We start from the raw sequence: 16,383 nt of genomic DNA, 5'->3' as shown, positions 1-16,383 counted from the left end.
AAGGTCATTGTTTTGTGTGATCTGTTTAAGTGTCACATCCACCAGCTGGAGTGCCCTTGATCTCCACCAGAGGGCACTACTCACTAGTCCCTTGCCATTCCATCACAAACTACATTTCCCATAAACCTTTGCCTGGACTCTTGTGTGATTAAATCCACCTGTGTTTCTTGTTAATGTCTGTGTATATAAGGTCTGTGCTTCAGGTGTTGTTGTTCCTGTATGTGTGTTCCCAGTTGATGCTCTCATGCCTTCTCTGTGTGGCAGAGTTCCTGATACCCTTATGTTGATTGGACTCTTGTTCTTGGATTGGATTATCTGTGTTTGTTTGTCTTTAATAAACATAGTTGAGAACTATGGCCAAAAACTAAAGATATATGATATGTGTACCACAAATAGGCCTGTTTATAATATTCTAATTTTACTTTTATTTTTTTATTTACTTTTATTGAATGAACAACAAAGCAAGTTATCCATGCAAGAATATTTTCGAGCTTGCACACCTTATCTATAATTGCATACATACCTGATGAATAAGGCAAAACACACCTGATGCACATTAACTGTTCTTAGTTTTAAAACCTTGCTGTATTTTGTGTAGTCAATTAAGAGAAGATATACAGCATCTTGCTCCAATGAAAGTGACTTGAATAATATAATCAAGATATAAAATATGTAGAACAGCCTGTACAGTAAAATAGACCCAGCTTTATTTTTGTAAACAGCAAGTAATAAAATCAATGACAGAATATTTCCGCTTTAAAATTATTTATGTTTCAACAAGCCATGTAATTTTTCGCCGTTACAGGTCGCCCATTCCATACAAAGGCGTAGCTTGATGATGCTGAGATTGAACACGGAATCATGGGAAATATCATCTTCACCTCACAGCCGGTGGAAAAGAATTGGGATTGGACTCGGGCAGAAATCATGTCCATGGATGGGATTATTATTATTACTGTAGTATGAAGCAGAGCAGGGCCGAGTGCTGTGGGAGCTGGAGCAATTGCTAATGAGGGACGAGTGCGACACACGCCTTGAGAGCAGCGGAACTTTTATTATGCCACAGTTGCCTCTTCCGGACAAGCGTATGTGGGGTAAAGCAGCGCTGTTATCATATTAGATACATTTGAGTGTTTTGAAAATGATGTTATAACGTTACTCTGAGTGTCTGTGAGACACTTGTTGCACACTGCAGTAAGATAGATCAATATTAGAATATCATTAATAAATGCTGGATGGCTTGTGTTGTTAAATGGCATGCAATTAATTTTAAAGCAACACTATGTAGTTTTTATTTCAGTGGTAGAACGACTCTTAACCGGACGAATTCTACTGCCGCTGCTACCTGAGCAGCCTCCTAACATCTACAACCACACTCTGCAAGTTTCATGTTCAGGTCTGTACACACAGCCCCGCTCATCCCCTGCCAGCGGAAGAGTGCAACCTGCTTTACGGTATACGTCACATATTTTACTCGTAGCCTGGGTGGAGTTAGCCAACAGCTGACGAATAGTGTAACACGGGCTACCTTACCTGGTCGGTGGACATGGTTTCCAAACACGGTTTCTGCATTCGCCGGTTCCGTCAGCTTAGTCAACAAATTCACATGTATTGCGCTGCCCACGGGGACGCATTTACAGCCACAGTATTTACGACACTGGTAACAGACAATTGCGCTTATCAGCCACATGGGGGAACCGTGAGCAAATGTTCCGTGGTGTTGCTTTAAAACATATTGTATGACGGAGAGAATGCTGTTTTACCATTACTAAAAATAAAGCTGCATCTGATTATGCTATGTTAGCTACTTGACAAAATAGTGTTGTCTCTGAGGCATGATAAAAACATAAAAACATATGTACACTGTTCTAGTGGTTTTTGGATATTTTTATCCAAATATCTTACATATTGTGCCTTTAACCCCTGCTGGCAGATGTCATAACCACAACATCTGGCTGCATAAACTTTCCATTGAAGTAGCCATGTATTCTGATTAAATACTTTGTCTATAAAATGCAAATCTATAAAAAATTATATTTACACTGCATGGCATTATTTAAATTACTTGCTATATGGTATTGGTTATATAAAAAAACGGGTCCTTCAATACACCCCTGTCTATTTTCTGTTTTAATAGAAAAAAAGAGGCAATTATCAAGTCATTTCATGGTGTTTTTAATAATCAGCAAAACATGCAGGAACCACATGATTTCCTCCTGTCATTAGAATGAATAAATACAAAAGAAAGTTTTAATATCTGAATCTTTTGTCCAGTAATATAATTGTTACCCCTACAATATGTAATATAATATGTAATACACATAGGCAAGCACCATTTTTAATGAATTACTTAAAAAAGGATTCATTCACATTTCATTTAAAAATTCTGATTCTGCAGTAGAAGGTCCTCACTGTGTTCCTTGGCAGTCTGAAAGACAAAATAAAAATACAAGTCCATAAAACAACAACCTGACTTAAATCTACAAGTAAATTCGTTTTTTAAAAAGTGACTATGTATTAATGTGACTTTCTTTATATAGTGTGTCACAAGCAGATGAATCCAAATGTAAAATACATGTTCTACTGCAATTTATGGAATGTAAGTGTTCTCTAATGGTAACTACTTTGAAAAAAAAAGGTATCTTTAAAGGGGCGATAACAACACCTCCACTTACTAAGATGGTGTTGGTCGTTGCCTTCAAGCTGTTCCAGAGGTTTCAGTGACTTTTATCTCCTCCTCTAACTCCTCCACACCTGCCTGAGTCATGAGATCAGAGATGTTCTTCTCCAGGTCATCGATTCGCGTACTCATCTCATCAAGTATCAGAATTAAGGCAAAATTGTTTTTGAATAACCTATCATCAACCTAGGAAGTATGAATTAGGTTTTAACTGTGTACAAAACATAGCTAGTGCATTCCATTCCACTCAATTCAGCTACAATTAGGTCTGAGCAATTATTACATGCAGAAGGATATTTCGCCCAATAATCTGGTCTGACATGGTCTGGAACTTGTCCTGCATCTGCTGCAGCAATGTCTGTACCTGAATTGAATAAAAGAAAAAGAAAGTAAACACGAAACAAGAAATTAGATTAAGCCTGAACTGTTTTACAAAAATTGTGAATGAACACAGCGTTCAACTAGCATAAATGAAATATTTCTAGAATCGTGTGGGTTTTGCGTGGGCTTCCCACACAGGAGTAAAAACAGCAGTTTAAGGGCATGCTCTCCGCCCACGCGTCGAACTGAAACCATAGTAACAAGGGAAACCTCTCAACGTCGTGTAATCACACAAGAGATACCTAACACTGAAATAAAGAAAGTCCTCATTTTATAACCTTCCTGTAAATAAATTATATCTACATCTAATTTAATTTAACTATAAATCGATGAAGAAAGAAAACATTTGCTTTAGGAACTCTCAAGAGTGATGTGTCAGTACAAGTTAAACACACAACGATTAATGAATCACAGCACTTAACACTTCTCATTAAACACTAATTCACTTTTGCTAGTGAAGTGAGCGTGACTAAATACTAGGCGACTGTAAGTGCACGACCCAGCATTGTCCCTCGGTGAAAATCAAATACTCACCACAACAGTCAGGTCCTGCGATGTTTTAAGGTCCTTCTCGGACATTATCTTCTTCAACAATTATACGAGCCTTCGCGTGTCCTTAATGGTTATGTGATGAAGAGCCTTGTCAAGGCAGTACAGTACTGTGTGATGCATTCAAGGTGGAAACTGCCGTGTGGAAGCAGTAACTGGTTTCGTTGTTAAGGGGTTTGGTCAGTGAACTAAAATCAATAGAGCGGTTTATGCATTTTTAGTTGTGATCATTTTTATTTCCTACAGAGGGCGCTCGGTGGCTCAGAAAGTCAGAAATAATTTAAAAAGAATAAGAATATTATGTCACATAAATCTGATCAGCTGAAATGTGATGAAATAGTGATTAGGACTGGCGATATAGTTAAAAATAAATAAATAACACCATGATTTTCAGCCTTTTGATTATATTTTAAAGCAAATGTTTTAAAACAAATTAGATTTTTAATATTTAATGAAGTAAATAACATACAGTAAAATTGTCATTACATTAACCAATACATGTAGCGTTTCAATAAATGAAGAATGTTTGTTTATGATTATTAGAATTGTCTATTTCCATTCAACAAATGATTTGAGATCATTTAAGATATTTAAGACCTTTTGACATTATAATTTTCAATATATTTTATTACACTTTTAATGTGTCCACGGACCCGTACTATTTTCCAGCGTCTCTGTGCAACCGCCATTTAAACAACAGAAGAAGAAGCAATGCTTTCTGAGCCCCCTAGCGCCCCCTTTCAGGGTGAATGGTACTGCCATGGCTTACAGCTTTTTATCCATTCCACTGAATTAGGTTCAATGGTAAAACGTCATTGGCAACCGAAATGAACAGTAAAGTAAAGCCTGTCTAACTACTGATCTTACTTATTGTTTGGAATGTCCAAAGATATGCATAGAAGGATGAAAGTTTAAAATGTATCTCTATTTTTTTTACAATGTGCACAATGCTCGGGAGCAAACACAAACCATAAGATTTGGATAAGATATACTCAATTTCCCATGAGTACAGCAGACCGACGGCGAAATGAATCATGGGTATTGTTGTTTATTTGTCGTTGCATTCAGTTCCGTCTGTCGGCAAATCTCATTGGTTGAACTACATTTCCCATTAACCATTAGAGGGCAAATACTACATCGCAACGGCAATTTCACCGCAAGGGGTTTCTTGAGTCAGTTGACATCGTCGACTTTGGTGAGGCGCGCCGTAGGCGACACGCAGACGTAATTTTTGGAGAACTTTGGTCGTTTTCCCCCTTCTTCAAAAAGGATAATAGCGCGTAGAGTTTATATTATTAACATTCGTTTGCAAAAACATGCTGGATCCCTGGTTTTATTATTGGTTCTTTTTCACTTGGTGGTCCGTTAGGTAATTGAACTGCCAGCTGGATTATTTTTGCAACACTACTTGCTGACCAAAATTAAGTTAATTTATCCTTCCAGGGACTCAAGATCCAGCGATATTCAATTCGATCCGTTTGTAAAAAGAAGTAAAATCGTCGTTTAAGTCATTCTGATGCCCAGCTAACTAGATTATAGCTGGTCAGCCGGGCTTGCTGCGCCCAAGCCGGGCGAAGATTGACGCTGCTCGGTGTCATCCAACTGAAGAGGATCGAGCTTATTAGGCGACAATGCTTGAAATAATGTCCGAGCACCAAGGTAAGGAAAAATCTTGTCTTTGATTTTAAATATTTAAACTTTACCCATGTTGTGATAGGCAACACCCATCAACGATCAGTTTTAGCAGAGTCAGCTAGCATGTTAGCAGCTTTAATACTGCAGTAACCTAACATACTCTTTAGTTTAAAAGACTGATTTCTCGAGTAAACCTGATTCTTTGCCAGCCACTTTGTAATATTTGATCGTGGCAATGTAGTAGTGGACATTTTACTTGCGCTGACGAGCTGGTTTATACAGGGATTGGCCAAGTTGCTATCTTGTGCAATGGAGTGAAACTACTCGAGTTGATTGTAGCTATTTGTTAAGCAGTAACTAATAAATGATTAAAAATCATTCCTGATGTCCAACCACTGCTTTCTGTTCAAAGTATTTCATGTGCACCTTTACAAATCCGCAGTTACGCATCGTTGCGCATTTTGTCTTCACCAAGTAAACTAACGTTAGCTCTGTTTTAAAAGTAGTTGTTGCTGTTTATCCTTTCAGCACGATGTCAGTTGAATAGTTTTTGTTTAATACACAGTTCGGCGTTTTCGCATATATTTGTATACCCTTTCAGGCAAAAATGCTGCCTTTTTAATACAGGTCACTGTATTGTGCTTAGCGTGGTAGCATTTCGCTGCCTGACTGTAACTCTTTGTTATGCCGCGGTAAGTGTATTTTCGATGGTGTATGTTCCTCTTAACACTTACTGATTTAGTTGTTGTAAATTACCTATATAGGGTTGTGTAAGTGTTTCCAAACCAGTGAAGTGGTCTTGGCTTGCCTCGACGTCGAGAAAAGGCTCGAGTCACATGCTGCTGCGGCGTCTTTTTACCTTTATTGCCGGTTTAGCTTATGGTGTTTGTCGCTAAAGTAGTTCTCCACAGTTTAAGTCCCTCAAACCGTGTGGATGTTTGGATGTAAAATGGTGCCTTGCGCACTTGAGCGTTGATTTACGCTTCAATCAACAGGGTGTCGCGAGAAATGGCACAGTTAGCCAGTTAGCTTACCGTCGAAAACGCACTTTTTACCAGGTTTGTACGATTGAAAACTGCACGAACTAACTCCAAGTGCGACGTTCTCTCGGTCAAACCTGTTGTTTAACCACGAATTAATGTTATTCTTTTCCCTTTTTTTGCAACATAGATTCATTACTGAAGTGCAAAGCAGAGACTCTGGTAAGTCAAACAAGGAAATAAAATTTTCACCCTACAGATGGCAGTGCTTGTCCCAATGCTAATGATTGATGTTCATGTCCAGCCATCAGAGAGAAGAAAGAGGACAGTGGAGGACTTCAACAAGTTTTGCAGTTTTGTTCTTGCATATGCCGGTTACATCCCTTCTCCAAAGGAGGTAAGAATGGAGCATTGTTTCACATTTATGTATTAAAGCCCTTACAAAGTTCATGTTCCTGGAGACCTCCAAGTGCTGCAACATTTTGACACCCTTTTCAGGGCATGGAGCTTGTGCTAATGTGCTTGATAGGGTTGCACCAGCCATTCATAAGTCTCTCAGGTAAAACAAGAGCTTTTTGATGCCATTCAGTAAATCTGTTATTTCATTCCAACCGTATTTAATTGTGGGCAAGTTGTAACATAGGCCCTGTTTATACCTGGTATTAAGATGCGTTTTGGTTGATCGGATCACAAGTGGACAATGGTAAATACGGGTGTAAACGGGGTCTAAAACGTTTTGAGCTTGTCCACTTTCGTTCACTTCCAGTGGTAGTCGAAAACGAATTCAACTGCTTTCATAGTGTAAACGTTCATGTGGTCGAATGTGTTCGAACAGCCACAAAAGACCACCTCACTGACCTAATGCATAAACATTATGAGAAGCGTGCTAGCCAGACGGGGTTTAAACTTTGTTGGCTGAAGACCCAAATTTGGTTTGAAGACGAAAAACGTACCAAGCACAATGTTCTCTCACCATTCCTGATTTCTAACATGCATTCACAGCGTTCGTTGTGGCCTTGCGGCTATCAGAGTAGAAACGAAAGCTGCTGCTCTCTGTTAGGGCTGGGCGGTATGACTACGTTACCACAGTATAAAATGTCTGTCGTTAGAGATTTTGCTATATTGTATATATCGCGTATGTAAAAATATATCACAACTGACACTTCAGAGTGATGAAGTGCATAAATGAGAATATAAAGAGCAGGACGTGCTTGATGTTAAAGAGTTATAAGTGCAATATATCCTGAAACGAAACATGCTGCGATGCTCGTGTTGACTGGCACACTGCCAAAGTGCGCACACAGAAACCTGCCTCTCAGAAGGCGATCGCAAATTTGGGATGTTCTCAATGTTAAGTGTTAAGCACAATAAGAAGTGAAAAAAAAACTCAATGCGGTGCTCGTGCTGACTGACACACAGCATAAGCCTGTGCGCAGAAAACCGCGTCTCTCAGCATGTGATTGCGAATTCAGTTCTCTTTCACGTCTTACTGCGCTTGAATGGTTGAATACACACACAATTGTCAAAATACCCACCGTATGGATTATTCATGTAAAAACAGCTGGTTATGTCTCAAGTGAACAGTTGGGTGTAAACCGGGCGTATATCAGTAAAATGGATCCGTGTGATTGATTTTAAAGTGACAGCAGCCTAATATACTATCTGCTGCTCTGTCATTTTGTGAATCAAACAAAGAGAAAACTTACTGCTCGTGACTGAATAACTTTTTTTTTAGCTTTAATAAAAATAAATGTATATTTAATTCATGCAGTAAAGACTATGCAATATTTGATTTTTTTCATTTGATTATTAAATTTCTGTACTAAATTTAACTACGTTAAATAAACCTGCATCAGAAAAACTTAATTTGTTAAATTCATATTTTTATGTTGTATTTGTTCTATTGTTTGTAATTTGCTTCTTTTTTCTTCAGAAATGAGGAAAAAATAACACAACTATAATGCAATATATATCGTGAAATAAAATTTCTCATATCGTGAAATAAGAATTTGGTCATGTCGCCCACCCCCTACTCTCCATATGTTTTTCCTCCATCTCCATTAGTGTTCATACGCAAATTTCGCGAGCTTATTTTGTCCATTAGATCGAAAGATCTGAAAATCCCATACGTTTATTCGCCCATAGACCCTCCCCTCGAAGAAATCAGGACAGAAGTGGTTGAAAGTGGACAAAAGAGACAAATTAAAACACCAGGTGTAAACGGGTATGTACAGGTTTGCCTTGTCTGCTTGTGATCTGATCGACCAAAACTAGGCTCAGTTGTAACCTGCACACAGTTAGTGCAACCTGCCCCAAGATTGGTAGAGGTCAACCTATACTGGATTTTTCAGATAACTATGTTGGAAAATCTAGCAGATAACTGATTAATTGGCTGATAGTTTTTAAAGTCAGGAGTTAAAAAATTTGTGCTGAATTTTGTTGTGAAATTAACGATGATGACCTGCAGATCATAACAGTGATAATCTGCAGATTTACCAAGCGTAACCCAGGGGTGTCCAATCCTGCTCCTGGAGGGCCACAGTCCTGCAGAATTTGGCTCCGACCCCAATTAAACACACCTGGACAAAGGTAATCAACATAAGACAAGCTGGAGCTACACTCTGCAGGATGTTGGTCCTCCAGGATCAGGATTGGACACACCTGGTTTACCTGTGCTGTCAATGTACATTTTCCTTTAAATGTCCTCTTGAACTTTTGACTGGTCTTTTTTAACCTGTATCTATAAATGTCAGTAATGGCTTTGGTGTTTATCCAGACTGAGATTTGTGTGCCTGTTTCTGTTGGCAGGAAAGGCCATGGTCGGCAGCATCCTCCAGTTCTCCAAATAACAGTGGTGCTTCAGGAGAAGGCAGCGTTTTAGGTGGAGCGAGTTCTAACATGGCTCCCAGCTGGAGTCACGGCACGTCGGACTTGCACACCATCCACACCTTCGTTCGCAAGGCTCGTGCCAATAAGAGCAACAAGAGTATGCGGCGGCTCTCATCTGACAGCACCCTGATGGACAAAATGTGTTTAAAAGACTCTTTCTATGAGGGCCAAGTGGCCAGCAAAGCTGAACGCAAAAAGGACAAGAAGCTGAAGCGTCTTTCTCTAGGATCAGGCGCTGGCAGTAGCAGTAGCAGTAGCAGCGGTGGCGAGAAACGTGCAAGGATCAAGCGCAGTAAAAACCCCAAACAGTCCAAAGCCCTTAAGAAGCTTAAGAGCTCGGCCCACAGCGAGTCAGACTCTGAGAATGGTCTCGGCCACGGAGAGGAGCATTCGGACCGGGGAACAATGACCGAGCGCAGACTACAGGCACAGGTGAAAGAGGAGAAGGAGGAGGCCACCAGAGAGGCGGATATGAGCTCCAGTGAAGGCGAGACTTGGATAGCGGATGAAGACATAATGGTAGAGTCAGGTGAGTTTATTAGGGACAGAGGAAGATTTAGATAAATTGTGTGTAAATGTGTTTTTTTTTTTCTTTTCTTTTTTTCTAATGTGTAGGACTTGTTTTTTCGTTTGTTTTTTATATATTTTATATCTTTTCCTTACAGGGGACGATTCGTGGGACTTGATCACCTGTTACTGCGGTAAACCCTTTGCAGGACGGCCCATGATTGAATGTAGTCAGTGCAGCGTGTGGGTGCATCTCTCTTGTGCCAAAATTAAGAAGTCTAATGTGCCCGACATATTTAACTGCCACAAATGCAGAGACTCTCGGCGGTCAAGTCATAAAAAAGACACTTAGATGAGGGTGTTCATTCCCTCCAAGCTCTGAATGTTCCCGGTTTTCCAGTTTTTGTATCCGACACATTTTTCAGTTTCAAAATCCTTATTTCTTTCTTTGCAGTTCTAGTTTTGGTGACTAGTTGCTCCTTATATTTGGCAGTCAAAGGTCTCCATCACAGATGGACTTCACTGAGAAATAATGTTTGAGTCTCTTACCTCCTGAGTTGGTAATTGACCACGAGTAGTGTGAATTCTGTTTGGCTCAAATGTGACTGTTCATTTGTAACTCTTTGTAAACTATCCTTTGTCACATCAAATTGACATTTGTTTGAAATGATTGGCTTGCATGTTGGGTAATTGGCACTATTTTCCTTTGTGGGGAAAAGGTAGAGGACATAGTTTCCACCCTAGTTTCCACAAATGTATACTGTATTGGTACTACAATATAAAAGTCTACTTGAAAGGAAAAAAACTACAAACTACAGGAAAATTGTGTCATGAATATGCCAAAGAGCTGCTATAAGAGATTGTTGACACCACTGCTATTAGAAAATGCATTATTTCTTAGTGAACTGTCCAGTTAATCATTTATTTTAATTTGGATAAATGGCTTTTTTTTTCTTTTCTTTTTTTTTTCTGAAGAATAATAGATGTATTGTGTTAGTCTGAATGTCTTTTCCTATAGGTGATCATAAAAGACTGTTTGAACTATACCCTTTCAGTTGATATGTCACACTCAAATGAACTTGACCAGTCAGCTAACATATATTAGATATAAAAAGCTACTATACGAGTCATTTAAGCAGGGAATCCATTCAGTTGCAATTATTGATATATCAAACATTCATTTCTTCTAACTCTACTGGTAATGTACAGTATGTTAACCCATGTACTTTGTCGATGAATTTATCAAAACTGTTCAGTCTTTAATTACTTGCACAACATAGTGTTCAATGTGTTAAATTGATTTTTTGGAAGATTTCAGTTTAATAAGACGTGAAGGCTAGATTTAGGAGCTTTGCTGAAGCTGTCCTTGAATGGAATGGTTGTAACTATTGTTTTCAGGAATTGTTTGGGGGTTTTAAACTCTGAGAACTGGTGAAGATTACTCATTTATGCTACAAGCAAATAGTTCGGAGACTATTGTTTGGGTTTTTTTTTTTTTTTTTTTTTTTTTTAGTTTCTTTTTTGGTTTATTTGTGAAGCAAGGGGGATTGGAAATCCCCATAAGCCAGATCTCTCTTGCTTCGTGTTGCAGTCTGTAAATATCACAGATTTTGAGAAGTGTACATATGTGAAAGTGAAGAGAAAAGCAAAGCAAATGGTATATTTTTTGCATCTGATATCATTTTCTTTAACTACCTGAGGAAATAAAACTTTTCTTTATTGGGCTTCAAATATCTTATTTTACTAATGTAGCTCTTATTTTAATTCACAAAAACATGATGCATCACAATATAAGTTGAAAGAACATTGGACAAGACTGGATAGTTTTATCATTGTACGTTTTATTTTGCAGCAACACCAATACAGTGTCTGTCAGTTTGCACCCCACTAGAGGGAGTTGGTAAGCTAATATTCGCAAAACATAAATACAAATAAATAAGTCACAGTTCATAATCCTGAGATGCAATGACTTAATAGAAACCAAAAAGGAGAAAAAGGACCAAAACTACACAACATAATAAATTGTCCTTTTTAACGGTACATATAATCGGTCAGCTTGATCACTTTGCGTCATACTCCTTGAAATCTCCAGGTTCCTCCTAAGGGGGGAAAAAATATTTTAAACATTGATAGGATATGCAGTTTTTATATAGCCATGCCACTATGGTTTTCTCTGCCTGAAAGTACCTTTCTGTTTCTAGTAGACAAGTGGGAGCTGCCAATGGGGTCCAGAGGAACAGTGATCCTCCTCCTATTGGGGGTAAAATGTAGGAAATGAGTTTGGGCTTGAAAACCTCATAGATTAGCTGCTATATGGAGAACAAAGAGTTCCAAAAAACTATTAATTTTGTTAATTTGAAAATCACTTTACAAATTGTAAAATAAATAGAGATTCAAAAGAATTTAATTATATGTACATAAATATAACAAAATGAATTCAAAATGTTACATTTAATTATATTTTATTTCATAAGCTTTAATTGAATAAATACATAAAGTAACTGTAAATATTCCCGCTGACCTCTTATCCTTGTTTTTGCGGCGGTTGCTGTTTGCTGGTTGCACATTGATATGTTCCAAAGGAGAAAAGAACGCAGGAGACTTGGCCGGATTGGGATCCCAGTCCCGAGTCATTTCCCCTTCATTTCCTGGGAACAAGTCTGCCAGATCAGAGAGCTCATAGATGTGTGGTGACATCTCCTGATCCGACCTGTGACTGCTCTGCAGGGAATTAGATGTATTTGAATATATCTGATATATTAAAATGCTTCTATTTCAATGCTATATTAAAAACACATCAACTGTATATGTATATTCTGTTGAGAAGAGAATAAACAAAGCATATAATTAATGTGATATTTACTCTTTTCATTCGCAGTCTGTCTGGTAGCAGGAAAGCACAAAGCTCGTCCATCAAGAAGTAGACAACCAGAATAAGTAGCAAACACCTGGAGCACATCATCTGAGGGTACAACATCACACAAAATATAATATTTAGAAAAATTATATTTGCTTTATAAACTGCTCACAGTGAACACAATCAGCTGATTAGAAATTGTTTCAAACTTCTAGTGCACACAGAGTTTCTGTTTGCTCTCACTGGCCACGTGTTGAGAAAAATGTTGCAAATTCAGCGCAATTGTTAAAGGACCAAATTCAGAATTTAATAAAAGTATATTGTGTTTTTGATATTTACCTTCTTGGTGAATTAGTCTGTCCTTTAGAAGTTTCTTCAGGAGTTCTTTGACAATCCTGCTCTGTCCTGCCTTGTATGTGTATGTTGCCTTGCAGTCCTCTCTGTCAAGGGCATGTGTGTTTTGGGTATTTGTAGACCTGAAGCTGGGGTGGGTTTATATAGGATGACCAGGAGATTATGGATAAAGGGAAGTGTGTGTGTGTCCAGCATGACTTCACCCACCCTCCAAAAAAGATTAGAACATGATAAAAGCAGCATTTTGGTTGTTGTTAAAATGTTCTAGTTCAAACTCAGGTTAACAAGTTGACAATCTACTTCGAGGGCACCCACAGAATATTATAAGAGACTGATAAGTCAGTTTTTTATAATGATGTGTTTGGGATATTCTTATGTTTCATAGTATGAACAATACATAGAAAATTTGGTAACACTTTACAATAAGGTTCATTAGTTAACATTAGTGAACTACATTAGTTAACATGAACTAATAATGAACTGCACTTCTACAGCATTAATCTTTGTTAATGTTAATTTCAACATTTACTAATACATTATTAAAATCAAGAGCTGTATTATGTTAACATTAGTTAATTCACTATGAACTAACATGAACAAACAATGACCTGCTGTATTTTTAACTAACATTAACAAAGATTAACAAATACAGTAACAAATGTATTGCTTATAGTTAGTTCATGTTAGTTAATACATTAACTAATGTTTAACTAATGAACCTTATTGTAAAGTGTTACCAACAAGTTATATAAAAATGTATATACATGTTTACATATTGCCCTGAAAGGTGTAAGGCTTTAATTCAGCTATATTGTGTATTTAACTCCTAATTAACCAATTCTGATTTCTGCATTTAAAAAAAAAAAAAAAAAAAAAATTCTGACAGATGAATAGAACCTCCGTACAGAACCTTAAAGGTTCTGTCAGGCGCTTCATATAACATTTTAGAGGTTCCAATTATGGAATAATTTTATGGATTTAGTTTTAATTAATTGATTAATTTAAGTTTTGATTCATTTTTTTATTGTAATTAAATTTTATGAATCAGCTAATAAACATACTAAAAAATAAATTTAAATTAAAATCGAAATAACCCATTAAACATGAAAGTATTGTTCACTCATTTAACATTTCTCCAGTGAACCTTTTTGGCATAAAGGGTTCTTCAAAATTGAGTCAAGAACTGTTCTATATATAATGTTATGATCAAAAACTGATTAATTATTTATAAATAAAACAATAAAAAAAATTCTCCTAAATAAATTAAAAATAAAACATTAAAAATAAAAATTAATTATATGCTACAAGTGAATTTAGGCATCACAACATTAAAATATACATATGAAAATGAATATTCATTTTGAGATTTGCCAAAATTTACATTTAATAGTGTATTAAATTAAAAGCATTCTTAAAGAATGTTATTAGTCATTTTAAAATTTAAAATTTTAGAATTAAATTTATTTTAATTTTTAAGAATGTTAAATGACAGTAAATGTAATCTAAATGTGAAAATGTGAGAAACTTATACAGTTAAACATAACCAACCAATATCAAATGAATCTCTAATAACCGCTAATAACGGTTATGGTTCTAATATATTATGCATCTCTAGTAATTTTCTTAGACGAAATGCAACCCTGTGCATTTTAGCTAGTTGACTATCGTTCACATTCTGAATGTTCAGTCATTTAGAGACTCTGTGTGTGGCCTCTTCAGGTATCAGATAATCTTGTCTCGCCCAATTTCACAGTTTCAAAACACTAGATTCTCATCCACGTACACCAGAACGCTCTCTCTCTCTCTGTCTCATTAGGGATGGTCATAGTATTAACAGAGGAAACACACACACACAAAAGCAAGTAGAAAAAAGGATGAGAGGCCTCTGTGGATGGCCTACCAGCAGTCTGACACGTTTTCTCTCTTCCTCTTTTCCCTCCCTATCCTAATTATTGCTATTTCGGGCAACTGGGGCCACCAGACATAGACTAGCTGTTGACGGACAACCCATGGTGAAAATAAACTACCTTTACTAAACAGGGCCGCTGCAATCCGCCAAGATGTCTGTCAACAGAGACTGAGAACAAATTGTTGCCACTGATTACTCTAATTAGTGTAAAATGTGTATTTGTGTGTGTGTGTGCTCATTTTGGGCAATCCCGCCTTCTCATTTCTCCCCTATAAGTACCTAGAGTTCCAAATTTAGAACAAAAAAATTCTAGACAGTTCAGTGCCAGCACCAATATAAGGCTTTTTGTAAAAATTATTTGCAGAATCAATAACATTTTTTACTATGCATGTTATTTTAAGTTGTGTATTTTCATTGTATATAACAATTATTGTGGATGCAGTCATTTTTCCAACACGTTTCAGATGATAGAGCAGGCGATTCATTTTCAGCACTTCATTTGGCGATTCAATAAGATCTTGAGTAATATGAAGAGTGCAAATTGCACTACTCTAATTTCATTCAAGGTATGGATCCATTTTTTTTTTACAGTACTGCTCACTACATTTGCAATTCATTCAATTGAAAATATATTTGTCTATTGGTTTACAGCCTGCTCTCAGTTTTGTCTTATGGATGTTGAGCAAGTCAAAAGTGTATGCTCTTCTTTTTTCCTTTTAGTGACTACTGAGTGTGTACATGCAGTCTAGTTATATTACTGTAAAGTGGCAAAACAAAATGCAGAACATTATACCAAACATTAAATCTAAACCACAGATATGACACGACTTTAGATATGACAAAATTGTAAATCTCTATGGAAAATGCAGTGTTTTAAATTGAAATCTGAGAGCAAGATTGAAGATTTTGAGCTGTTTTAAAGCTAATTGAAGCTGTTTTACTGCATAATTCTGTGTAATGCCTGGATAGACAATGTTTATCTGTGTTTAGTATTTTGTGGTGAATTTCTGTTTTGTAAAATCTTTCATTCCATTGTTTTCATCTGCATTGTAATTTCATTAGGAGTTGAAGCAGTGTGGCTGTATTTTCACCATGTAAAAAAATGTCACTTATAATTCAAGAACTGTAAAGGCTAAAATAAAAAATGTCCTTTTCATCTGAGTCTATTTTCTTTAAGTAGGCTTCTTCCATATGCTTAGCCATTTCCATCTTTGGAATATTTTCCATTTTTAAAGCTTTAAAACATGTGGTAACACTTTACAATAAGGTGTCATTTGCTAACATTATTTAATATATTAATACCATGAACTAACAATGAGCAATACATTTGTTACAGTATTAATAAACATTAAGATTAATAAATGCCGTAGAAGTGCAGTTCATTGTAAGTTTATGTTAACTAAAGTAGTTAACTAATGAAACCTTACTGTAAAGCGTTACCAGAAAGGTTTCCAAAATTGTTCTTGTTTTTTATTATCAATATTGGTATGTTTTTGGGGTTTTTTGTTATTAGTCAAACACCAACTGGTAAAAAAGTAATTTCAGTTGACGTGTGTATAATAGGGATTTCCACAAGGTGGTACTATAACAAAAATATTTCTTAAAAATAATCTGCAAACATTTGAGATTATCTTTGGAATCA

General features: G+C 36.6%; 2 protein-coding genes and 1 long non-coding RNA gene across 3 annotated transcripts; 1 reads left to right on the top strand and 2 right to left on the bottom strand.

Moving 5' to 3' along the window:
• Nucleotides 1–2,159: 2,159 nt before the first annotated feature.
• On the bottom strand, nucleotides 2,160–3,789 carry hsbp1a (heat shock factor binding protein 1a). The gene is made up of 4 exons (XM_051899009.1): nucleotides 3,596–3,789; nucleotides 2,978–3,044; nucleotides 2,676–2,820; nucleotides 2,160–2,428 (listed from the first exon to the last, which is right to left on the bottom strand). The coding sequence occupies exons 1-3, from the start codon at nucleotides 3,638–3,640 to the stop codon at nucleotides 2,699–2,701; spliced, it is 234 nt and encodes a 77-aa protein (XP_051754969.1). The 5' UTR covers nucleotides 3,641–3,789; the 3' UTR covers nucleotides 2,160–2,428; nucleotides 2,676–2,698.
• Nucleotides 3,790–3,794: 5 nt separating this feature from the next.
• phf23b (PHD finger protein 23b) lies at nucleotides 3,795–11,345 on the top strand. Its single transcript, XM_051899005.1, has 5 exons — nucleotides 3,795–5,269; nucleotides 6,416–6,447; nucleotides 6,530–6,622; nucleotides 9,034–9,643; nucleotides 9,780–11,345. The coding sequence occupies exons 1-5, from the start codon at nucleotides 5,242–5,244 to the stop codon at nucleotides 9,971–9,973; spliced, it is 957 nt and encodes a 318-aa protein (XP_051754965.1). The 5' UTR covers nucleotides 3,795–5,241; the 3' UTR covers nucleotides 9,974–11,345.
• On the bottom strand, nucleotides 11,191–15,920 carry LOC127515413 (uncharacterized). The gene is made up of 5 exons (XR_007930818.1): nucleotides 12,818–15,920; nucleotides 12,485–12,583; nucleotides 12,143–12,342; nucleotides 11,809–11,872; nucleotides 11,191–11,720 (listed from the first exon to the last, which is right to left on the bottom strand). It is a non-coding gene; the product is annotated as an uncharacterized LOC127515413 (long non-coding RNA).
• Nucleotides 15,921–16,383: the final 463 nt, after the last annotated feature.

The sequence above is a fragment of the Ctenopharyngodon idella genome, chromosome 7, assembly GCF_019924925.1.
Source record: "Ctenopharyngodon idella isolate HZGC_01 chromosome 7, HZGC01, whole genome shotgun sequence".
In the NCBI taxonomy this organism is placed as follows: domain Eukaryota; kingdom Metazoa; phylum Chordata; class Actinopteri; order Cypriniformes; family Xenocyprididae; genus Ctenopharyngodon; species Ctenopharyngodon idella.
This window is presented reverse-complemented; position numbering and strand designations above follow the sequence as displayed.